The 23,958-nt window shown below is 37.3% G+C and overlaps 4 protein-coding genes and 1 non-coding gene across 9 annotated transcripts; 3 read left to right on the top strand and 2 right to left on the bottom strand.

The window, feature by feature from the left end:
• Window positions 1-2,235: 2,235 nt before the first annotated feature.
• On the bottom strand, window positions 2,236-7,851 carry maf1b (MAF1 homolog, negative regulator of RNA polymerase III b). 2 transcript variants are annotated; one of them, XM_031292931.2, is made up of 8 exons: window positions 7,299-7,851; window positions 6,893-6,981; window positions 4,594-4,725; window positions 4,300-4,462; window positions 4,052-4,185; window positions 3,827-3,946; window positions 3,580-3,672; window positions 2,236-3,416 (listed from the first exon to the last, which is right to left on the bottom strand). In XM_031292931.2, the coding sequence occupies exons 2-8, from the start codon at window positions 6,973-6,975 to the stop codon at window positions 3,392-3,394; spliced, it is 750 nt and encodes a 249-aa protein (XP_031148791.1). In that variant the 5' UTR covers window positions 6,976-6,981; window positions 7,299-7,851; the 3' UTR covers window positions 2,236-3,391. The 2 variants fall into 2 exon arrangements, with proteins under 2 accessions (XP_031148791.1, XP_031148792.1); XM_031292932.2 differs by having other exon boundaries at window positions 4,052-4,173; window positions 7,299-7,850.
• A 658-nt stretch (window positions 7,852-8,509) lies between these two features.
• On the top strand, window positions 8,510-8,582 carry trnar-ccg. The gene has a single exon. It is a non-coding gene; the product is annotated as a tRNA-Arg (tRNA).
• Window positions 8,583-8,731: 149 nt separating this feature from the next.
• Window positions 8,732-12,065, bottom strand: zfand1 (zinc finger, AN1-type domain 1). The gene is made up of 8 exons (XM_031292988.2): window positions 11,872-12,065; window positions 11,339-11,381; window positions 10,780-10,819; window positions 10,517-10,644; window positions 10,222-10,313; window positions 9,908-10,026; window positions 9,613-9,768; window positions 8,732-8,997 (listed from the first exon to the last, which is right to left on the bottom strand). The coding sequence occupies exons 1-8, from the start codon at window positions 11,924-11,926 to the stop codon at window positions 8,821-8,823; spliced, it is 810 nt and encodes a 269-aa protein (XP_031148848.1). The 5' UTR covers window positions 11,927-12,065; the 3' UTR covers window positions 8,732-8,820.
• A 147-nt stretch (window positions 12,066-12,212) lies between these two features.
• chmp4c (charged multivesicular body protein 4C) lies at window positions 12,213-15,382 on the top strand. 2 transcript variants are annotated; one of them, XR_004896450.1, is made up of 6 exons: window positions 12,213-12,675; window positions 13,212-13,389; window positions 13,989-14,097; window positions 14,277-14,403; window positions 14,883-15,144; window positions 15,179-15,382. XR_004896450.1 is itself a non-coding variant. In XM_031292991.1 (5 exons), the coding sequence occupies exons 1-5, from the start codon at window positions 12,453-12,455 to the stop codon at window positions 14,942-14,944; spliced, it is 699 nt and encodes a 232-aa protein (XP_031148851.1). In that variant the 5' UTR covers window positions 12,213-12,452; the 3' UTR covers window positions 14,945-15,382. The 2 variants fall into 2 exon arrangements, 1 of the variants encoding a protein (XP_031148851.1); XM_031292991.1 differs by having other exon boundaries at window positions 14,883-15,382.
• A 206-nt stretch (window positions 15,383-15,588) lies between these two features.
• LOC116045354 (GTPase IMAP family member 9) lies at window positions 15,589-19,770 on the top strand. Of its 3 annotated transcripts, none has more exons than XR_004896449.1 (3): window positions 15,589-15,756; window positions 16,640-18,527; window positions 18,603-19,770. XR_004896449.1 is itself a non-coding variant. In XM_031292990.2 (3 exons), the coding sequence occupies exons 1-3, from the start codon at window positions 15,726-15,728 to the stop codon at window positions 17,614-17,616; spliced, it is 801 nt and encodes a 266-aa protein (XP_031148850.1). In that variant the 5' UTR covers window positions 15,589-15,725; the 3' UTR covers window positions 17,617-19,770. The 3 variants fall into 3 exon arrangements, 2 of the variants coding, with proteins under 2 accessions (XP_031148850.1, XP_031148849.1); XM_031292990.2 differs by having other exon boundaries at window positions 16,640-17,404; window positions 17,612-19,770; XM_031292989.2 differs by having other exon boundaries at window positions 16,640-19,770.
• The last annotated feature ends 4,188 nt before the right edge of the window (window positions 19,771-23,958 follow it).

Here is a 23,958-nt window from a genome sequence, read left to right as displayed (position 1 = left end):
TTAGTATGTTGGAAATAAAGTCATAAAAAAGTCTTATACAGTATATAAAAAAGGATAAAAAGTCATAGTATAGTATGTCGAAAAAGTCATAGAAAGTCATAGCATAGTATGTCAAAAAAGTCATAAAAAAGTCAAAGTACAGTATGTTGGAAAAAACTCAAAAAGTCATAGTATAGTATGTCGAAATAAGTCACAGTATTCTATGTCGGAATAAACACAATAAACAAATCATATCATATGTGATTTTATAGTACGTCGAAAATAAAGTCATAAAAAAGTCATACTGTATAGGATATTTGAAAAAGGGATAAAAAGTCATAGTATAGTATGTCGAAAAAGGCATAAAAGTCATAGCATAGTATGTCAAAAAAAGTCATAAAAAGTCATTGTATAGTATGTCGAAAAAGTCATAAAATGTCATATATACTATGTCGGAAAAAAATGCATAAAAAGTCATAGTATAATATGTCAGAAAAAACTCAAAGTCATAGTATAGTATGTCGAAAAAGTCATATATAGTATGTTGAAAAAAAGGCATAAAAGGTTGTGGTATAGTAAATCAAAAAAGTCATAAAATGTCATATATACTATGTCGGAAAAAAATGCATAAAAAGTCATAGTATAGTATGTCAGAAAAAACTCATAAAGTCATAGTATAGTATGTCGAAAAAGTCATATATAGTATGTCGAAAAAAAAGGCATAAAAGGTTGTGATATAGTAAGTCGGAAAAAATTCAAAGTCAAAGTATATATAGTATATTATGTCATGAAAAAGTCATAGTATAGTATGTTGTAAAAAGTCATAAAAGTCATGGCATAGTATGTCATAAAAAGTTATAGTATGTCGTAAAAAAATCATAGTATAGTATGTCATAAAAATTCATAGTATGTTATATGATAAAAACTCATAAAAAATCATAGTATATATGCCATAAAAAAGTCATAAAAAGTCACAGTATAGTATGTCATGAAAAATCATGAAAAAAGTCATGATATAGTATGTCATAAAAATTCATAAAATGACAGTATAGTATGAAATTAAAAGAGTATAGTATGTGATAAAAAGTCATAAAGGTCATAGTATAGTCTTCATAAAAAAGTCATAAAAAGTCATAGTAAAGTATGTGAGAATTTGTCATAAAAAGTCATAGTATATTTGATAAAAAGTCATAAAAAACATAGTATAGTATGTCATAAAAAATATGTTTTTTAAAGTCACAGTATAGTATGTTATACAAATTCATAAAAAGTCATAGTATGTCATTAAAAAGTCATAATATAGTATGTCATAAAAATTCATAAAATGTCAGTATAGTATGTCATTAAAAGGTCACAGTACAGTATGTGATAAAAATTCATAAAATGTCAGTATAGTATGTCATTAAAAGGTCACAGTACAGTATGTGATAAGTCATAAAAAGTCAAAGTATGTCATAAGTCATACAATAGTATATTATAAAAAATCATAGTATAGTATGTCATAAAAAGTCATAGTATAGTATGTCATAAAAAGTCGTAGTATAGTATGTCATATAAATGTCATAAAAAACCATAGTATAACATTGATAGAAAGTCAAAAAAATATAGTATGATAAAAAAGTATAGTATGACGTAAAGAAAAATCATAGTATAGTATATCATAATAAAATGTCATAAAAAAGGCATAGTAGTATATAAGTTATAAAGTCATAGTACAGTATATGTGATAAAGTCATAAAAAAGTCAAAGTATAGTATGTCTAAAAAACGTTATAGTATAGTATGCCATTAAAAAGTTATTTGCCATAAGTCATTGTAAAGTATGTGATAGAAAGTCATGTATAGTATGTCGAAAAAGTCATAAAAAGGCATAGTACAGTACGCCATAAAAACAAGTCATAGTATGTCATAAAAAAAAGTTTGTGATAGTCATAAATTCTATCAAATAAAAAATTTAGTCAAGTATGTCATAAAAGAGGTCAAAAGTCATGTCATACAGAAGTCTTTAAAATAGTCAGTGTAGTATCGTCATAAAAAGTCAGTTATGTATATCATGTAAAAGTCATAAAACATTCATAGTATAGTATGTCATAACAAATCACGAAAGTCATATATATAGCACGTCATAATACGTCACTTAAGTCATAGTATAGTATGTCAAATGTTACTTTTCCTCCCATCTGTCCTCTTAAAAAAAGTGCCCAACAGGTGATTTTAGTGATTTACTGCTTTCTAAGAGAAGGGCCAAGCTAAGTAGGATTTCAAACACCACTTTATTCACATCTGCAATATATCGGCCAATCAAATAAAGCACAGAGCAGTCAAGAAAAGACATAACTCCTAACCACTTGTAAGGAACATAAAGGAGCTTCTCAATTTCTAAAAAAATAATGTACAACATAATCAGCCATTTAACTGTAATGTTTTGTTCCTCTAAATTGTACTATACATTCACTTTTCATTGAAGCCTTTGCACTGAGCAAAGAAAAACACTGGCAAGACAAACTTTTAGAAATAGGGGTTAACCAGGAACAGATTAGGGAAACAACGTATAAAATTAATCACGAAACTGGATAATAGTGAATTAAAACAAAAGAATGGAACATTTGTTAAAAGCTGATATGTTTTCTAAGCTGCAACCCAGGTGCCAATAGTTTTATTGGCCGTGCCCTACTGTCTAAAGTACAGACGAGCGTTCGAAGTAATAAGATTCAATAATACAAGTTTCAGTTATAAATGCAGTGTTATTAAATTTCAAACTCAGTGCTGAAAAAGTCCTCACAGTTACATCACTGTTAAAAACACATAAAAAGCAACACACACAAGTAGCAAAGGATGAAACAACAGATGAGTTCTCAGCTGATCAGTAAGTCAGTCGTAACTGGGTTTTCATGGACGCAGCCGTGCCCATTCTCAAGTAGGAATATCATCAAGTCTCAATCTGTCCGTTTTCATTGATGCTGGTGTGTTCTGTACTCCTTTTTTGACATCATTTGCAAGACACTCCGCTCACTTGCAGTCTTTGATGGCCACTCATTTATTACAAGACCTTCTTCTCAAATGTCCGTGATCGGTCTATATGGAAATGTGGCAGGTGTAGAGAAGCCCACATATGTGTGTGCCATTTGGGGTTGGAGCTCTCAAAATCCATACTGGAGAAAGAACGAGTTTTAAAGTTACGGGTCTTCAAAAGATGTCCACCAGCTCACATTACACAGTTCACTGCCAGCAGAAGAGAAGGCTTCAAACATGCATTAGTCTAAAGCATGAAAATGGCTTTGGATGAGGCAGCGAAATCCAAAAAAAAAAAAAAAAAAAATTAAATTTCAAATGAAATAAAAAGGTGCATGGGGCGAAAATGAGAAGAGGAAAGCCTAGATATTCTTTGGCCGAGGAGTGTCCATCAGGAAAATTCACACGCACAGAGCTCTGGGAAACCTGGGAGAAAAAGAGAAGTAAGCAAAAATAAACTCATTCAAATTTGTTGAAGAAATCTGTAATACTAGCAAAACACCTCCTGCATCATTTCTATTAAAACTTTAAAGAAGCCAAATCCAATGACTTCAAGATTGTGAATCAGAATAATCAATAACAGTCTAACCTGTCCTCAGTGAAGCCGTCCATTTCCTCCTCATCATCCAGCTCCATGTCCAACTCATTGTCAAGACAATCACGGCCATACCCACTCAAGACGCTGCACGTATGAAAGATTTATACATGATCAGATGTAGTTGGTTAAGTCCTTTCTGTCATCTTTTGCAAACTGCGCTTGTATTTGTTTTATTGTATCTGATACATATTTATCTACATAAAATCGCTTATATTTATCATGTGTTGTGGCTGCTGACCTGACGGAGCGACATGTGAAGAATACAATCCTCTTGAGTTTCTTGTTGTAGAAGAAGTAGTTGAAGGACCAGAGGCTCCCCTCTTCACCAAAAGGGTCCGAGTCCAGATCAGGGTTGTAGCTATGAACAAATATTAAGACACCAAGCTTAAAAGTGGCTGAAGTCGATACTTCAGCGTCGTTATAAAATACATACATGCACGCGTTTGCGCACACACGGGCCTACCTGTAAATGTCACAGCTCTGCAGGTTGATCTCTTGATCGATGGCGTTCCACAGCTCCGGCCCCAGAGAGTTGAACTCCTCTCCCACAGCTGAGAACAAGCTGCTGTTTACTGCATTAGCCACCTGGAAAGAGGGCTTGGTCAAATAATGATTTAACAAAGCTTTTTTTTCCTCTATGTTATGTTAAATGTATCTGAAAAAAATATATATCTTCCGTGCTTCAGAAGGCAGACTCAGCAGCATACTAACCCAGTTGAGGCTGGGTTCTCGGCTGAACTCGTGGGCCCGCGCGGCGCTAAAGTCATAGTCCGGCCGGAAGGACTCGTTGAGCGTGGTGATGAGGTAGAAAAGAGTCTTCCTGCAACACTTGTCACTCAGGGGGTTCTCCCCGTCATCACTGCTCTTCCCCAGCCTGCACAGAAACACAACGGAGAGGGAAATTAAAAGAGAAATGCTTGAATCCTTAATTATCTTTTCTAACTATTGACTAATGCAAGAGTCCTTGACCACACTCCCTCCTTCACCGTGGACTGGAGTACTCACTGTGAAGGGCTGGTGGCGCTGGTGGACTGAGGGGGAGAGAGGGCCTCCAGGACATGCGGCTCCCCTTCCTGGCAGAACTGCTTGAACATATGTTTATCGTCACCTGCCATCTTACAGGAGTAGCTCTCCATCCTGCAGGGCAAAAACAATATAAATAAATCATGATATTTTGTGGACAATATTCATGTCATCAACGTGTGTGCTGTAAATATAATGAAAGAGATTTCAGATGAGTGAAAATGTTTGCCAAATCCCAAGATTACTTTAAAAGCCCATTACATAACATATCAGGGGCATATCAGGGTATTTTATTGCATTTCATTTCAACAAATGTACCTCTCTATCCACAGACAAAATAAATAGGCTAATATAGGAAATTATAGTAGTAGATTTACCATTTTCCACACTTCGCTGCAGCGTTATTATTTGGGGGAAATCAGATCTGATTTGGTATTGAATTCATTAAAAGCATTCACAGAGTGCAAAATTGGATTGCAAAAGCTCTATGATCCATAACTGTCAAAATAGCCCTCGTCTTTTCACTGGGACAAAAATGTCATGCATGCCCTTTCATGTTTCTGGGTCAGCTGCACTGTATACAGATACGTGAGTGGAGCAGACTGGTGTGGAGTGGTTTATTTTGCCACCTCCCACCTACATGGGTTATGTAAGAGCAAAGGTTGTGCAACTTAAGATAAACAGACTGAGACCCTGACTGGCCTTGCCAGCCTAATTATAGGGCCATCGGGTAGCAGTGGAAATAACTGCCCTGGTTTTCCATATACAACACAGCTGACCTGCCGACACAACACTGTCGGTAAATAGACGAACGAGCAGACACTGGAGCTGAGTGAAGATTGTCAACACGAAAAGGTTACTTCAATAAAGCTACAGCAGCAGCAGGCTCTGTTAACATCTGTACACAACTCTAATAGAATAGCCATTTATGTACAGTTTATTATTATATTACTGTACTGTTTTTTTTTTTTTTTCCTCTTTTACAAATTACCTACACAGAGGACCAGCTGTGTTTTCAAGTTGAGTTTTTTTATATTATGTGAAGCAATATGCAACTTGTCTTAAGTGCAGTACATTACGGTTTTATTTTCATTTCTATTTATGCAAAATCTGCTGGAAGCCTGGTGGGTACATTTTTAGTTAAGTTAGTTTTCAGCCTGCAAGTCATGCTGCTATGATGGGCTGTCTCACTAATCCTCTAAGCAGCCTAAAAAACAGCAGCCTTGGCAGCTTCAGCAGCACTCAGCTATCATGCAGTATTACTGAAGGCCTATGTGTTTATGTGTGCATGTACATACACTCAAATAACACTCTTCACAACGGTATCCAAAATAGCCACAGAGTGGTGTGAAAGGACACCATGCTGTGCGTCACTCCAGGTCACGAACAGTACAGAATCTCCGTTTCACCACCTACACTCAAAACCCTACACTCAGACTGGGCTGCATAACTCCACAACCCACTGCCCTTTATGCAACTACACGGTCACTGTAACTGCAAACCTGCTGAAGGCCTTACATAACCTAAAACAGTTTGCTAAGTCAAAAATATGCACCGTCAATTATCTATCAACTTTCAGTATAGGTTTTGAAGGGGCGCTTTAAGGTTAGTAGTCTGTTATCACCATGTTGCATAACATGCAGGTACTCGTTTCGCTTGCTCTACTACCCCCGTTAATAAGCAGAGTCAGTGATCTCTGAACCAGCCACACCTCTCAGACTCGATTCTTGTTTCATGACATCATACCAGACAAGGCAACCATCAGCCAAGTTAGAGGTTGCTTACAATAAATGCTCAACACTTCAGTGGCTCTTACTTTGGTATAAACACAAGGTCTAATGTCTGACTGTTATGTTGATGTTCCTGTTGAGACACTAAGTATGCATTACTGAAATAGAAGCAGTAAAGCTTACACAAAACCACCCAGAAAAGGTGACCTGTGCATGCATAACTATCGTGTGTGTGGTATGTGTGGGTATACGTGCAGTTTAGTGTCCCAAATTCCCCATACAATGTCCTTAATTATGAACCTGCTAAACCACCTGTGCTACCTTAACCCTACCCCTAACCTTAACGTGTCTCAAATAAGACCCTCATCATTTGGGACATTCAGTTTTTGGAAAATAATTTGTGACACTAAACTGCACGTAAGCCAGGTCCCATTTATTAGTAGGTAGTAATAAGCTTGCTGTGTGTTCCTGTAAACATGCAACACTAGTATATGCCAATAGTGGGCTCAGTTGTTCATGTTGCAATACAATCTTAAGGCTATGGCCCTTACCTGCCAAGGATGCGAGATTCGCCTGTTTCAACACACAGCCGGGAGCTGAGGGCTTCAAAACTGGAGCTTTCCAAAAGTTTCATTGCGGTCTGTGACAAAAAAGCAAGATAATGTTAGTTATTTGTAACGGTACCAAAATAACGGTTTGTATGTTCGTTCAATGCCTAACTAACCAACCGGCGTCAGGAAATAAATTATATGCTCCTAAACTGCCAGACAAACAACTGATGTTGTAAATAACAACATAGCACGGCGGAGCTACAGCGCCCCGTGAGTGCAAATTTTTAGTTTAAAACACAATTTCCTCTTTTATACCACTGCCCCTCCCCCACCCTGTTCAGTACAAGTTAACAAATCGTCTTCCTGGTTCAGTACATCGATGTTAAAACATAGCCAACTCACTTACCGAGCAATATTTTCAGCACAGGCAGGAAACAGCGGGTTCAAAAGTCAAACCGTGGAAACACTCGTTAACCGAACTGGTTACTCTGAAGCAAAAGATTACGATCCCCGCTTTGTTGATGACCAGCTAACGTTAGCTAGCGGTTAGCTTGCTAATTATTAACGCTTCTACTTCACAGCTGCGCTATTAATTCGCACTCGAGCTTAAACATCTTACAAAAGCACTCGGTCGAGAATGTGTTATTCTGAGGCCTTTTAAATGTATAGGAAAACTGCTCTTCCCGATTAAATGCGATGAGATTAAATCCAAAGACTGTTGGCGTCCGTCGGAGTCTGTCTGCAGCGGCATCCCTTTCGACCTGATTTTACAAAGAGGCTCGTGTTAGCTAAATCAAGTCGCCTTTTTCTAAGCGACTCGATCAGAAAAGTAGCAACTAACGAGCTACCTAGTCGAATAATTCACCGAAACGCGTTGTTTATGCAAATCTTCGATTACCTTAACAACACATCTACTCTCATGAAAACAACAGAATCTACTGTATGGTAACCCAGCCCCTTTTCTATTATAAACGCTTGGATATAACGTACACGCCCTACTTTTACTAAAGCCCTCTCGTGATTGGCTGTACATATAAATGACAACTAATGTGATTGGTTAAATCGTGCTCGTCAATTCCCAGGCCAGAACTGTGTCATATGTCTTGCCTGCTTGCTTATCGCAACGTAGCTGGTGAAACAAAAACTGCAAATTCAGAGTTGTTTGCTTGTATTTGAGATATGTACGTTCACTATTCGATTCCTACCCGTCTAGGATTAGAACAGTCACATGGAACCATTGAAATACTTATACGTATAAAATGCGTAGTTAAACATTTTTTTCATATTATTAAATGGTCTCATATTGTCTTTGCAAACCAGTTTTCTGCATTTTGTGTTGATTTTGAGACTTTATTTATTTTGTCTTTGCCATGTGTGTTATCCAATTGTATTTCTTGTTTTGTTGTTGTAACACACCCTGCACTGTGGATGTGACAGTGTAAAAATGTTCTGAGTGATTTAATTAAAGACTTATCATAGACTCAAGCATGCAGCAACAGCATAGACACTGACTAAATTAAAAAAGAAATAGCAGATTGGACCAGAGTGAAAACTACTATAAAGCTCTTTTATGTTCTCTTCTGTGAGAAGATAAAAGTATACATTAATGTGATGTGTGGCCCAGTGGCCTAATGGATAAGGCATCAGCCTCCGGAGCTGGGGATTGTGGGTTCAAGTCCCACCTGGGTCGTCATGTTTGATGGCAAATTTAATGATGCAGCAATTAAGTCACAGTATGGATGCTGTTGTGTTGACACAGATACTTGTATGAACCATGAAGTATAATGCTACAGTCTGCCCACCAGTTCACTACATATTCTTAATGAAACCTGACACTTACAGATTATCAACATGCCAAAAGAACATTTTATTGATATAAATATAAATCGCATACAGAAATCTTCCATTTAGTAACTGGCATTGGTTTGTCAGATCTGTGTAACATAGTCAGAAACATTCTCCAGGCCTGTGCATTCATTGTCCAGGTACTCCAGGATCACATTACCCCCATTGTACAGGGGAGTTTCTGTGTGAGCCAGCAGTGAGAGCAGGGTGTCGTCCATCCGGAAAGCCTCACCTGTCTGAGGATGACATAACCGCAGCTTCTGCAAGTAGAGAGCAGAGAGACGCGCTGTTAAGACATATTCAAGAAAAATACACTATGCTATCCTTTTTTTCAGGAAGATTTTAATGTAAGTTTACAAATTAATTACACTTAGATTAGCAATATATGGAAATCCTTTGTGTTACGGGAGGAAACCTCTATTTTGTGTTAAAAAGCAATTAAAGCATCACTAAGAAACTTCACACGTTATTGGCTATATATTACAAGTGTGGGTAGCTGTGAAAATACACAGAAATTATGTACTGTAACCTTTTTCTGGCATTCATGCTTATTTATGGCTGTAACCCTATTGACATACAAAACATGTAACACTGGTTAACCCTGCTTTTTGTAAACAGAGTTGCCTCTTGCTGCCAAAACCAGCATTTCAAGTGTGCAAACAAGACTTATCTATACATAGTTATGGAGGAAAACTCAATTTGAGCGTTATAGTCCTCTTGTTTTAAATTTTTTTTTAGGAAGTGGAAGTTATCAGGAAGACAAGAAAAGATAGTTCAAGGAACCAAAAAGTAGGCTGAGAAGTGGGGGATGTATTGGTAGTTGTGTTTTAAAATCTATTGTTATTATCAATGACACTAGCCCTGCTATCTGTTACCTTAGCTGTCAGTACATTATTGTTGTTCTTGAGACTAGCGAGGGAGGCTGCGTAATCCACCACTTTCCCAACACTCCATTTGGAACAGAAGAACATGGGTTGGCTGGAGTCTTTGAATTCTTTAGGAAGATACACCTGAAAATACGTTCTTTCTGTCTGGAAAGCCCAAAAAAGGAGAGGAGGTAGTCAGTTGGACAAAATAATAAATACAGATGTTACACTGTAGATAATATCAATATGAAAAGTTATATCACACTACTATTTATAAATAAAATCAAGACAGCTAGGATTTTACCTGTGGCAGCCCCTTGTCTCCTGCAGCATGCAGCTTCAGTTTCATTAATGCTACCTTAGCTGCAGTTGCACTGTTCTTTGCTCCTCTGCGTGCTTTACTTTTACATTTGTCCTTTGACTCTGAGTAGTCACAAGAGAAGAATACCAACACATTCCAAATGTAAGTAGGTTGAGGGACGCAAACAGATGTGTATTAGTTATGACAAAGATGAGAGCACTTTGGTTAATACTGATCCCATGTGGACAAATAAGAAATCACAGAAGAAATTCTGTCAAGGTAGCAACTACCAGTGACTGTACTACACTGTTACTTACCAACAATCTTTTGCACCAGCTCTTTTGTGGCTGCCATTCGAGGCTTTTGGACCTCCAACTTCTCGCACTTGTGATCATCTTGATGCCGATGGCTATAAGGCAGAACAAGAGAAATGTACCTGATTCATTAATAAAATAGTAATATACCGTACATAATGAGGGCAATGTAGTAACCCCTTTCCTTTGACTGCTTCTGTATGAAGTATATGAGCTAGGATGCACTGTACAGATCAACACAGGTTACATTGCTTTATATAAAAGGGTAAAGAAAAAGGGGAAGAAACTGTAAACCTACGCCAAACAGAAATGTTTTTCACACTGCGCACATATTACTGGCAACAATTCTTTTCCTTTGCAGTCTTGAAATGAGCATGGATAACTTGTACTGCTACCCACAGTTCGGGATTCCCTTTTCACTGGCTCCTGGAAAAAGTCAAAAGGAAATTATAAATCAACCCAGCCAGTATCTAAGTAACAGAGGAACAGAGGGACAAATGTCCCAGTAGTAATCTTATCACAGAAGGACATTTGGAATATGCAATCAACAACACAACATACCTCTGAACATGAATGGGCCTCTCTGCTTCTGTGCTCAAGGCTGTCCAAAACAAAAAGATATTTTATCAAAAATAAAACATGAGAAAGTGAAAAGTATCAAAGTATATTCACCATGACATACTTTATTTGACCATTGTTGTGCTACACTATATGTATACTATATCCACAAAGATTAATATATATATATATATATATATATATTTTTTTTTTTTTTTTACATGAACAGATAACATTTAAACAGATTTTTGACTAAGATATGTACTGAGTGGAGATTTAACATTTTAAAAAATAATTGTTGGTGGTCCCTGGCGGACAAACAATTGAATATGCTTACATACCAATATAACTGTGATGAGCCAAAATCAGCTGATAATATTAGATTAGATTATAGTTACTAGTAATTATGCAAATTATGCATTCTCACACAGCGCTCTTCCGGGAAATGTCTAGATCATTTCAGGGTTGCATTGCATGTGTAAAATGGGCTTTAGAGTTAGTAGGTAGGGATCTGAATACTTCCTCTAACTTTGGACATTTCTTTACACTGGGAGATTCTTACCAGAAAATACCACTGCAAAGATCACAAACAAATGGAAGGAAATCTAAAAGAAGAAAGTAGAGAACAAATACAATTAGTATCTGAGCTGAAACTAAACAACAAACTGCCAAACACAGACACCTCATTGTTTGCCAACTCTTCCAAAATCAAACAGCTGCAACATATTGGAGATGTGTTTATGGTAGATATAAGTAGATACCAAATGCATTGCAGCTGCAGTGAATTTGACTAATTTGACTTTCACTGGCAAATGAAATACATGAGAAACAAACACACTTTTCCACAATAAACGTTTCTATATACGAACCTTCTAAATGGTTATAATACCTGAACATCGGTGTCCGACCATGATTTTAACTATTTAGTAAGCGTTAGTTAGCTTGCTAGCTAGCTAGTTACTGACCGACAGTAGCCAGCTAGCTGCTAGCTGACAGGCTAGCCAAGCTAAATAACCGCTCGGTTAACACATAGGCAGAATAATATCACAGGTTAATATCTTTGCTTATTGTCATTCAGATGTAGACGTAACTGACCTTTCTGATTACAGGAATCGATCTGACAATGCTTCCCAATGTCTATTTCAGCCATTAGCTAGCCGTGAGTCTGCGGATGTCAACACGAACTTTGACCCCCAATCCCAACAGAAAAACTACGTCACTGAGGTTTTTTTGTTCCACTTGGTTTCACGCATAGACTGCAAACATAATGGTTTCACGGCCGAATGAATACATTTTGTGCGAAAGTATTTACTTGACTTTAGATTAAATAGAGATCGCCTGTCACAAACACTTACGTTATAATTCAGCACAGTTCTATTTTTTACTTCTTTTTTTAAATCAGTTTATTACTTCAACCAAGCTGAGAGCTCAGTGTGAAAAAAGGGGAGAGTGCAGTGTCAGGTGTCAATACGTCACGCAGGTATAATGGTGAAAGGTGTGGTGACAGGTGCGTTCACTGGCTGGTTTGAAAAAGCACAAAGCCGTCGTCGAGCTGGAAAATCTGCTCGTAGAACACACCTGCCTGTAGAAACATTGTGAAGCAGGAAACAGAGGCTGGGAGAGCTCGCGTACACTGTACCTAGTTACCTACGCAGTTTACACCAAAAGCTGCTAAAATGAGCAAAATCGCGAAATTATTCAAGGGGAGCGCCAGCTCAAGTTCATCGAGCTCCTCAAAGTCCAAACACCACCGGTCGCGGGGAGGACCTTCACCCCAAGAGGCCATTCACAAACTTCGGGAAACAGAAGAAATGCTGACGAAGAAACAAGACTACTTGGAGAAAAGAATAGAGCAGGAAATTATGATAGCCAAAAAGAATGGCACAAAAAACAAGCGAGGTTTGATTTCATCCTAATCTGAAAATATCTGTGCACCTGTTTTCCTTTGACAAAAGGCTTTTATTATGTTCTCCAGTGGGTTAGAATTGAGCATTGTAAATTTTCAAAAAGTTTAAGGGAAATACCACATGAAAACAAGTATTAAGAAAGATGTTAAAATACCTTCAGATAGCCTAGAGTCTAGGCTAAGGCATCTAAACCTATAGCCACATACTATGGGATTTGTTTTTTTAAGGTAGGGATGATGTCTTCCAATGAGCAAATTTAGTTTTGATTGCAGAATCAAGAATAATATAAAGGGAATTAAAATGTCTCTCACTATGCAATAAACCTACAGTTCTCACTGTTTTTTTTTCATGTGAAACATTGAAGTGCTGAATTGCTCTCCGAATCACCATAGACTAAAATTAAACAAAGGGAGGAACCTTGTATCTTTTGTTTGTGAAAGCCCAGCACTAGATGTTCTCTACCAATTAGCAAATACCAGAGTAAGGTGTGAAATTATCACAAAGAATCACACAGTATTTCTGTATCAGCTGCTCTGCAGGCCTTGAAGAGGAAGAAGCGATTGGAGCAGCAGCTCACGCAGATCGATGGCACGCTCTCCACCATCGAGTTTCAGAGGGAAGCTTTGGAGAACTCGAACACCAACACAGAGGTCCTGAAGAACATGGGTTTTGCTGCCAAGGCCATGAAGCAGGTCCACGAGAACATGTAAGAACATGGCCTTATAAACAACAACAAAAACAATCAAGATTTTGTTAATACTGCATCTTTTTACTCAAAAGTTCTTCGGATATAGCACTATCGATTCCCAATGTTTGTGTTATTATTGACCTTTGATAGGAGACCTAACAGTAACATTATTTAAAGACATTTTCTATTTCACCTTTGACAGAAAAAAACAGCAAAAGAATTTCACCTTAGCAAATTCTAATTTTCAGGAGTATTTATTTTTTATTTATGAAGCTAAAAGGAAAATCATCAAAATAGGACAAAAAACTACAGATTGGGGGGTTGTCTTTTCCTATCAGTATACCAAACCTTATACCTTATGTATTTTTTGACCGGACACATAATTTAAAAAAATATGTAGGCTATATAAACAAAATGATTAATAAATGAAAGGTAAAATAATCATTATCAATGAATTTATTAGCTGCAGCCCATAGGTAATTCTTAACCTTTTTGTTTTATGGCATCCAAGAATAAAAAAAATGTGGGGGTTGTTTTTAAGGAAACTCATTAAAGTGAGGAAAAGTTTACAGTGATGTGTAATCTAAGTTCTTTTATCTCTCTCTTCTCATTTTCAGGGACATTAACAAGATAGATGATCTGATGCAGGATATCACAGAGCAACAGGACGTGGCCCGAGAGATCAGCGAAGCAATCTCCGGACCTTTTGGCGATACATTCGACGAGGTTGAGATCTTCTGGTTCTTCCTCTCATTTTCAATTTTTATAGTTGTCATTTACTTTTTTGACACAAGATTTAAAATTTTGCTTGGTACTTGTGTGTTGCATTCTAAACTATTTCCTGCTTTACAAAAATGCATCTGACAAAACTCTTAATCCTGTGTGTACTTTGTGTATTTTCTTAGGATGAGCTGATGGCAGAGCTGGCAGAGCTGGAACAGGAGGAGCTTGAGGACAGCATGAAGAGTATGGGTGGACTACCAAGCGTGCCCAGCTCCAAACTGCCTTCAGCACGGCCCAGTCACCGTGCAAGTAAGTGCAACACTATAGGCTACTAGAGGGCAAATTACTACAGCGGCTACTTTAGACATTTCAAAATGTACCAGCCACTTTTACATTGTTATCACCAAATATGAAAACTGCAACTGCCAAAACTACAAGCATATGGCTATTACTGATGATGGTGAATTGTTATTTATCCGGTAAGAATACCACATTTTTACTTCAACTTCCCAAAGATGAACATTTGCTGCTTTTTTGCATAGCAATAAAACCTTTTAGAGTTGTTGACTGTTGTGCAGACAAAATCAGCAATTTGAAGACATCCTTTTGGGCTAGAATAATTTATAATCTTTGGCCATGTCATTTTTAAACATGTATACATTTTAAATTATTTTTGGGGGGCAATGTTATGCCTATATTACAGTTATTCTTAGTTGCAGCCTTAACCCTGATAAGTATTTGATAATATTTTGATACATTCATTGTTAACACTTTCCCACTTTTTACAGCAACCAAGAAAAGGGTTGAAGATGATGATGACATGCGCATGCTGGCATCGTGGGCAACTTAAGTACATTAAGGAAGCCTTACTTAGCCAGATCTCTCTCTTTAGCTTTTTATATTTTTGAAGGTTAATAGAGAAAACAAGCATTATATTATTTTTAAAATAAGTTTTTTGCTTATCAGCTTGTAATGGAACTTTGCAGGTTATATTTATCAAGAAATTTTAAGTGAAGGAATCAACAAACTGTATTTTAGATTTATGTTCATGTGTCTCTTTTCTCTTGTTTGACTTTCTTTACAGTAATCACTTACCTAGCCTGTGTACAGAATACACTACTTTCATAGGCCTAATAATGACATAAGGATATGACTGCAATGTTTTAACACAGAGCAGAATGCTTAACTGTATTGGCTGTAAATAAAGTATGATTTTGCATTAATGTTGTAAATATATTGCTTACTTGCATCAACGTTCAACAATAAAACAGTCCCCTAGTGTCTAATGGTATTGTCTTTTTAGATTACTTATTATACCTGTACACATATATTGGTTAATGTGGACTTTTTATGGCTACACTTTTTTTTTTTTTTTTTTTACGGTGAATAGTGTACTGGCAATTTTGTTCACTTTATGTTTATCTATATTACATTCTAAAATGCCATTTTCTGTCGTTATCTTATATCCTGTTTTTTGTCATGCTTTGTTTTGAAAGATGTGACCGGAAGCAACGTATTTACATTACTGCTTCTGTTCTGTTAGGAAGTAGGAGGAAGTGCTTGTCCGGCGAACTAGCCGCCCAAAGACAAATAATACCTGAATAAACCCTCAATTAGGATTCAGACAGAGTATGGAAGCGAGTAGACCACTTCACACGGAAGGTAAGCCAGCAACTTTATTATCTATAACTGTAGTTAATTTACGAGTTGTCAAACATGGGAAGTTCCCGTGGCTATTAAAATTAGCGCGAAGTTAGCAAACTGTTTGCAGGCTAAACATTACCACCTAAACCGGAATGTGACACGTTTCATACTGTCTATGTCTATTTGAACACGTATGTCATGACAGAGAAATTAATTAACTATTTCACGTACTTTTGTGTTCTTATTAACTTAACGTTACACTGTTATTAACTAGCTAAGTCTCTTGTGCCTATATTCTCGTATGATTTTAGCAAGACGTCATTGTTAATTGATTGGGAAGCTAGCTAAGTTCTCGTACCGTTCTTACCGTATATCATTAGCACTGCCCGCTTACGTGATGGATAAAAGTTGGGTAAAATGACATCCAAAGTAATGTTACCAATACAAATTAAGGGGATATCAGAAGAGTATAATTTAGAAAATATATAGATTTAGTTAACATTAAGAAAATGTTTTTTGAGTTTTATATGGTAGCCATAATATATTACATCGGGTTTAACTTAACTATTTGTCAATTAATCGATTAGTTGAAGACAATTTTTAAGCATACATTGAAATGATACCTTTTTTAAATGTGAATTATGAGTCCTCTATAATAGTAAAGAAAGTATATTTGGGTTTAGGACTGTTGATTTGACAAGCTATTTGAATATGTCAACTTGGGCTTTGGAAAATAATGTATTGTTCATTACTTTCTGACATGTTACAGACCAAACGAATAATTGAGAAAATATCCAGAAGATTAATTGAAAATAAAAATATTCAGTTAGTATATAAACTCTTGTTAAGACTTTATAGCAACCTATCCCAATACTGAAACATATCAATTTAATGACCACAGCCAGAGATGCCTCCGGATCAGAAGAGGAGGCCAAAAAGGCAGCAGCTGCTGCGGCTAACTGCCTGCCTGAGGTTCGTCTAGTGGTGCTGGGCTGGAGGTGGCCAGGGAAGAGCCTGACTGGAAACACCATCATAGGCCGAGAGGAGTTTCGCTTGGAGCGAGCAGCCGAGTTCTGTGTGAAGAGACAGACAGAGGTGCTAGGGCGGCAGGTGACCGTGGTGGACACTCCAGGCTGGTTCTCCGCCCAGGATACACCACCCTCCTATAAACAGGAGTTAGTGAGGGGAGCATCTCTTTGCCCTCCAGGCCCACACGTCTTCCTGCTCGTCATCCCTGTGGGCATGTTCACAGAGGTGGATCGTGCTCGCATCGAGGAACACGTGAGCCTCTTTGGTGAACGTGTGTGGAAGCACACGATTGTGGTTTTCACCTGGGCAGAGGTGTTGCGTACCATTTCAATTGAGAGGTACATTCGCAGGGAGGGTAAGGAGCTGCAGTGGGTGCTCGAAAAGTGTAAGCGAAGATACTTTGTTATTAATAACTGCATATTCGGGGAGCATCCCCAGGTGGGCCGCTTGCTAGAGAAAGTGGAAAAGATGGTGGCAGAGGAGGGGGGCTACTACAACCCAGAGGAGGTGGAGAAGGAGAAGAAACCACTGGATGAGAACCAGAATCCAGCCAGAGAGGGGCGGGAGCTGGGGGCACGGCCCAAACAGAACTCTGGACTGGGTTTGTCCAAAGTCATGGAGGTGGAGCCGCTTTCCAGTGAGTGATGCACTTATTTTGGCTCACAAGAAAGTCAAACTGAAGTCTTAGAATGTTATGAGTTTCTTTCTGTTAATGAAATGCCACGAACCTCTAACACCACTATAATAATAGTGATATCACAGTAGTTTAGCTAAATCCATCTGAATTAAGCTTGTATTAATGTAAAATGGAGCCCTAATAATAATGCACCATGTTTGATTCTAGATTAACAAGACACTCTTGGCTGATGGAACCTCCAAACCACAACTAACCGAGCATCTGCCTTACTGTGCTGATGGCAAAGCTGTTTATTTGATAAGAAAAAAAAGAGTAACTGAAATTTCACCAATGTACAAATTAGTGTGATTTATTTATTTTTTTAAATCAGACATCTTACTGCGTCTTTGTTCGTGTGCGTTCTTTATGATTCTCACTGTGATGATATGAAAGTGATGATATGAGAGGCCTTTGCCACATTAACACGCTTTTTTCTTGCTGTCCAAAGATTAATACTCCCGTTTTAACATGTATCAATATTTTGTTCTTTAGTTCGGAAGATATTCTTAGGTCTTTTTAATAGTATCTTGAGGGTTGTGTGATGGTAGGGTTTTCATTTAATCAAAAAGAAGGAAGCACAGGCTGTTACACGTATGGCTGTCATTTTTAAACCCAATATGTACACTCCTTAGTCTTGGCGGATACCGACGGCAGAACTGCACTACTAAATTGTTACTATAATATTCTGTCGGTGACTGTTAAGGAGATTTTTTTTTTTATAAATAATTCCCATTTGTTGTGACCAAACTGTAAATGCTTATAAAGCACTTTGGCAGTTATTGATTTTTTTGTGTTGCCTTAAAGCAGTGATTTTGTTTTCCCTTAATTTGATCTTTCACGTTTATATCACTGTAAGAGATGTACAGAGGGATGCTGTAATGGGTAAATTTCACAATTTTTTGACATTTGACTTTGTTTGTTATGGTGTACTATTATTGGATAGTGTCAGCTGCTCTGGACAATGGACAGACCCTCAAATCTTCCATGAGGCTAACTGTTATAGGCCCTCAGATGAATCAGGTAGTGTTACACCACCAACCATGTCCCAGTTAAAGGAAATGTACAGTAACAATGGTTACATACTGTAGTTAACTATGGTTGTGTGTCTGTGTTAATGGGGCCATTATAGGACTGGCCTAGCTGCACAAAGCATTAACAGGTGACCACAGTAGTGAATCCTTGCCCTGAACACATCCCTCTACTGCAGATCAGTTCACATATACACATGGTTACCAATATAACTGTCTATTCTTTTACTTGGGAATACTGCTCATTTATCTTTAGGTAATCTGGTGAAATGTAGGTGTGAATCAGGTACTAGTAACATTGCTAGATTGGCTGCGAGTTTCAAGGACCCTAGTTGTAAAATGACTGCCTTCAATCTTGTAAATGTGACATAACTGTTCTCACTCTTGACGCTCAGGATCCAAATGTGCTGGTTTTCATTCTCGCTTTTTTCCACTAGGACATCTGGTGAATGCAATCACCAAGATGGTTGAATAGAAAACCAGCAAGGCCCTGATAGAAAGGATTTAAATCAACTGACTCAAAGCCTTTTATCGTATGAATGCTGTAGATAGTAATGATTCTTTAAAGAAGCTGACAGTAATTTCATGAATGTGTTTATACTCAGAGAGTAAAGAGCAAACCCAATGCTGTAAACTCAGATATGCACTATGACTATTTCATCCGGTGTGGGCAAATACAGACATGTTTATTGAAATTTAGTACTAAACTATGAGACAGGTCTGCTGTAGACTACTGATTGTACCCTAGTGCCTAAAGGATTCACTGTTACTGATATTTTTTTTATTTTTTTTATTCAGGGGGTTGACAAAAACACATCATGAAAAAGTACTTTAACACTGGTACAGATGTGGGTCATACTGTATTTGGTCAAATGATAAGAAGTCTAAAAATCAGCACTCTGATGTGTTTTCAAAGCAACATGAAACAACTAATGCACCAGTCAGAAAACAGCAGAATTATTTAATGAAAAATATTTATTAAAAGAGAAAAAGTCTTGAACACATTGATTGCAAGAGTCGCAAAATAAGGTTAGGATTTAGCAGGCGTGTATAAAAACTGCTGTTTGGCATGCAACCTAATATAACCCGTCTTTGTAGCAGACAGTATTTGTAATGGCTATTGAGTTACTTTCAGAGTCCGACATGTGAATCAAGTTACTCCTTAAGAAATCAGTTTGCTGTATCCTCTGTAGGCCTGCAACCTGTCTCATTGGCCCACACTTTACAGTAGATTTGCTTGTTAGAAATGCACTGTATTGTTCTTCTATTAGGTTAAAATAAATGTATATTTTGATCTAACTCTGGGGCCTGTTCTTTGAATAATTGACCTATCACTAAAATGTGCTTCTTGAATTTGTTGAATGATGTATATGATGTAATTTTAAATACCTGGGCTGTAACTGCAAGCCTTTAAACTTTTGGCTTAAATAGAAGAAACAGCTATAAATCTTACTATGGCTGCAACATACATACCTATTTCCCTCATTAATGATTCATCTTTTAATCATTAGTCTATGAAATGTCAAAGAAAAATTGGGGAAAGAAAATCATTTGTCTGAGCCTGTTTTGATGTCTTCAAATTGGTTTTATCTTACCAGTCATCATATATGACCAATAAAAGCAGTTAATCCTCACATTTGCGAAACCGGAACCATGCAATATTTGGCATAGTTGCCGGCTAATTGATTACTCGACTAATTGTATCCGCTCTAAAGCTTAAAACTATAGTAAACTAATAAATAGCCATCATATGAGGAGACACAGGTAGTCTCTTGTTGTGTAAAGAGAATAAACTGCTGTCACAAAGTATTAGTTGTGTTTAATAATGTAATAATTTAGAATAAAGGATTCATGCAAGACATGACTGAAACATGATGCATTAAACCCATACATCATGATTAAACCTCACCATGTAGCCATCCCCCTTGTTTACTTCCTTTATGGACAGCAGTTATATTCCATAGTTTGACCACTAGATGGCAGTAAAACATTAGTTCACAGAGATGATGGGAAATGTTTACAACAGCAGCAGAATGAATCACAGCACTGATATGACCTTGCCTATGCCTACAATAGATTAATTAATTAAGATTAACTTAATTATGGGGAATGTAATAGTTGGGTGTCCCAACGATAACCACCCACTTATTACTGTCTATAGGCTAAAATGTGCAGCACTTATGTAGCACACTTCATTACTTCCTGTCTCTATCCTCTAGTACCAAAAATTATAGAAGTTTAATTCTCTTTTTGGCCTTAGTGCTACTGCTTAATACTATTTCCCTCCTGTCTCATTCCTCCATTTTTGCTCCACTTTGCTGTCTTGTTTACTCAGCTTTCTCTCTGTACTGCTGTAGAGCTTTATCTCCTCAATCTGCTGGGAAGTCCACTATCTACCCGACCCAAGGATTTCACACAAACCAGACAGCATTTTTTACGATCATGCTCTCTTTTAGGGCCGATATAGATGATATAAAGTATAAAACTATTCTCTTTAAACTGAACCTGGCTGCATGCTGATGTGGGAAGATTTCAAAGTCAAGTGATTGACTTGAATGATCTTTGACAGTAAAAAACTGGCTTTCCTCCAAATTAATCTATTTCAAGATATTTTTTGGCATGCATTTTTAAATGAATTACGGTGGCATTTATACCACAATAATGCATAAGTCAGTTTCCTAGCTGCTCATTGTTTCTCTGCTGTATGTATGCTGTGAATGCATACACAAATACTGATTAATGAACAATGAAGTAGTGGATATTAAATTTGCTCGCTCTGTCCTATACATACTACTTACTAAATAGTCAAATGTATGTTTAAAATAAAAAAAACATACACAGCAACGGGGTTAAATAGCAATATTCAATAGAATTGTTTTTTACAACATTGTTTATTTCAAATGTAATCAAAACAACAGTAGTTACAGAAATTACAGACAGCTATGATACTGTGTGATTTTGAGCCTTATTGTGTGTCATGATAAGATAAAACAAGGTCACAGTTCTTGTTTCTTTATATTGAGCTCTGGCAATCGTCGCAGAATCTGTGTGACTTAACATCTTTCAATCCGACTCATTGACCAGAGCAAAAGCAGTAACCGATCTCAACAACACTACTATGCTGCTTTTCGTCATCTAAAATAACATTGTTAAGAAAGTGGGAGTGAAAGTGATAAGTCAAGTCCAGTGAAGCAAGTGAAGACTTCTGTTTTGCGGTTTCTATTATCAAAGTGTTTCGGCTTTTGTGTAGACGCGTTTAACACAAACAAATCCGACCGTCGGCCACTTTCTATTACTGCATTTTCATAAAAAAAAAAAAAACACTTGCAGTTTCAGGTGGCAGTGTAAAACAAGCAGATGTTCCAAGCACTTGCAAAGAGCATTTCTCCGCATGGATCAATTTTAACAATATCGAAAAACTGAATATTTAATCGGAATATCTGTGCATGAAAAAAAAGCCCCTTGTCCTGTTAAAAGTAATCCTCGGTTCTCTCCTGTTCACTCGTTAAAAACTGATGTGGAAAGGAGTTATGAGGAACCATAAAAGAGGTTTTTTTTATATCGATAGTTTGTAGGCCTAACGTTTCTCTCTGGTCGACACCAATATCTGACCGCATCTGATCGTAAAGAGAAAGGTCTGTGTGAAGGTCTAAAACAGCCAGTGAGTCCTTAGTTCGCTGTATTGTACATGACTCTTCTGTGCATGTGTGTAGGTTAGCCTGGGTAAACCCTGACGAACTTCCGGCAAATTTGAGACCTGAGAAGGGTCTGGCGTTAACCAGGCTATGTGTAGGTGAGAGTAGGATGAAGATGAGCGATGTTAGCTAAGCTCCGCCCCCCTTAGTTACTGTTGCTACGCTCGTTAAGTTTTCCTTCTCAAACTTCACATGCCGTTTTAAATATATGATAACATTTAGCATCGAAATTCTTAGTAAGTTTAAAATTTGAAACAATAGGTCTATAATTTCACATAGTGGTAGACGAAATCGGACTTCTCATTTCTGGCAGAGGACCATCGATTTTGCCTGACAGATTTGATCAGCTGTAACGTTAGCTAGCGAGCTAGCTAGCTAGCTAGGTAGCTAAATAGGCTAACGTTGGATCCATGAGTGGGTTGAAAACTTTGTTCCAACTGACTTATTTTAAAACACACATTTTGTAAAAGGGAGCTTAAGTTGCACATGACGGCTAACGTTACATATGATTTCGAAGGCAGACACATCTGTATTAGCATACAGTAACGTTACCCAATGTTTGAAAACCCCAGAATTGTAAAAACACTTACCGCTGTCCTGTCAGTATTTTCAAAATCATAAAAACACTCAATGTTAGTGGTGAACGGTGCTTTTACACTCAACGTGTAACACAACCATGGATGTATTACAACACAACTAACTAATGTAGCTAGCTAGCTAGCTAGCTAGGTCAATTAACGTTAGTTAGCTAGCTAGCTGACTAAACGGGAAGCTCAAATCAAGCAATCTGATTGGTTCATATAATACCACCGGCATCACTCCGCATTGTGAAAAAAACTAGTGCCGGAGGGAAGCCGTTAAATCTGCACACACATTGTCATGACACAGAGCTGGTTTAAAATCGGCAAAGTATATAAAGAATTTACATAATCTAAACTATTTAAATGTTGCGTATCTCTCTTTTTTATCCCATGTAACACCGCTTGAACATGTGTGGAGAAATCCAAAGCTCTACAGGCTTCAATTTCTAGTTACGTTTCCTAAGCTACGATTGAACAATCGTTGTTAGGAGGAGGGGTTTAGAGCAGTTTTTATATGACACAGATGTAAAACCCTCTTTTAACTTTATAACTTTAACCCTGTGTAAAACACCACACGCCCTTCTACTTCCGGCCAATGGTAACTGTCTTTCGAAAAAATATGAAAGAGAGTCAATGGAGAGATAATAATTATTTTTTGATCCCGTTTGAATTGAGCCATGGATTACAAATATGATGTTCGTCAATTTAAAAGATAATTTTTTCAACCGAAGAAAGTCTCAGTTTATTGTTAAAATGTTGAAGTATAAGACTGTGAAAATTATACCTAATTAGAAAGACTACACACTTCAATGTTGCATGGATGATGTCTCTCTGAAGCTACGATGTCTGTGTGTATCGTACTGGGGATGTAACTTTACTCAAATAAGCAGCGGATCTTGCTTGTTCTTTTGCTTATCTGCTGAAAACACTTAACTGGAGAAAACACATCAGGTAAGATAACGTTACATGTGTTATGGAACAGAGCTAAGCTAGCTAGCTAGTGAGCAAGTTGAGCATCAAGCTAGGTGACGTAAATTGTGTAAGACGAGAGATGTAGCTAGTTCAGTGAGCGGTTTCACACAAAACTAAGTGGTCATATGACAAACCTACGGCTAACTGAGACTTTCTTAGGTTGAAAAATTTTCTTTTAAATTGACGAACATCATATTTGTACCGTTCATATTTTTTCCAAATTAAGGTCCCGGCATAAG

Source organism: Sander lucioperca, chromosome 23, assembly GCF_008315115.2.
Source record: "Sander lucioperca isolate FBNREF2018 chromosome 23, SLUC_FBN_1.2, whole genome shotgun sequence".
Classification (NCBI taxonomy): Eukaryota; Metazoa; Chordata; class Actinopteri; order Perciformes; family Percidae; genus Sander; species Sander lucioperca.
Note: the sequence above shows the minus strand (reverse complement) of the source record. Positions and strands in the feature narration are given on the sequence as shown.

Excerpts from the sequence above, each read along its gene's own strand:
- maf1b (XM_031292931.2), bottom strand. The coding sequence starts at position 6,975 with ATGAAACTTTTGGAAAGCTCCAGTTTTGAAGCCCTCAGCTCCCGGCTG. Across the intron at positions 4,186-4,299 it reads GAGAACCCAGCCTCAACTGG|CCCTCTTTCCAGGTGGCTAA; the intron begins GTTAGTATGCTG and ends TATTTGACCAAG. Across the intron at positions 3,947-4,051 it reads CAGAGCTGTGACATTTACAG|CTACAACCCTGATCTGGACT; the intron begins GTAGGCCCGTGT and ends ATTTGTTCATAG.
- zfand1 (XM_031292988.2), bottom strand. The coding sequence starts at position 11,926 with ATGGCTGAAATAGACATTGGGAAGCATTGTCAGATCGATTCCTGTAAT. Across the intron at positions 11,382-11,871 it reads CGATTCCTGTAATCAGAAAG|ATTTCCTTCCATTTGTTTGT; the intron begins GTCAGTTACGTC and ends TTCTTCTTTTAG. Across the intron at positions 10,820-11,338 it reads CTTTGCAGTGGTATTTTCTG|CCTTGAGCACAGAAGCAGAG; the intron begins GTAAGAATCTCC and ends TGTTTTGGACAG.
- chmp4c (XM_031292991.1), top strand. The coding sequence starts at position 12,453 with ATGAGCAAAATCGCGAAATTATTCAAGGGGAGCGCCAGCTCAAGTTCA. Across the intron at positions 12,676-13,211 it reads TGGCACAAAAAACAAGCGAG|CTGCTCTGCAGGCCTTGAAG; the intron begins GTTTGATTTCAT and ends TTTCTGTATCAG. Across the intron at positions 13,390-13,988 it reads AAGCAGGTCCACGAGAACAT|GGACATTAACAAGATAGATG; the intron begins GTAAGAACATGG and ends TCTCATTTTCAG.
- LOC116045354 (XM_031292989.2), top strand. The coding sequence starts at position 15,726 with ATGGAAGCGAGTAGACCACTTCACACGGAAG. Across the intron at positions 15,757-16,639 it reads TAGACCACTTCACACGGAAG|CCAGAGATGCCTCCGGATCA; the intron begins GTAAGCCAGCAA and ends TAATGACCACAG.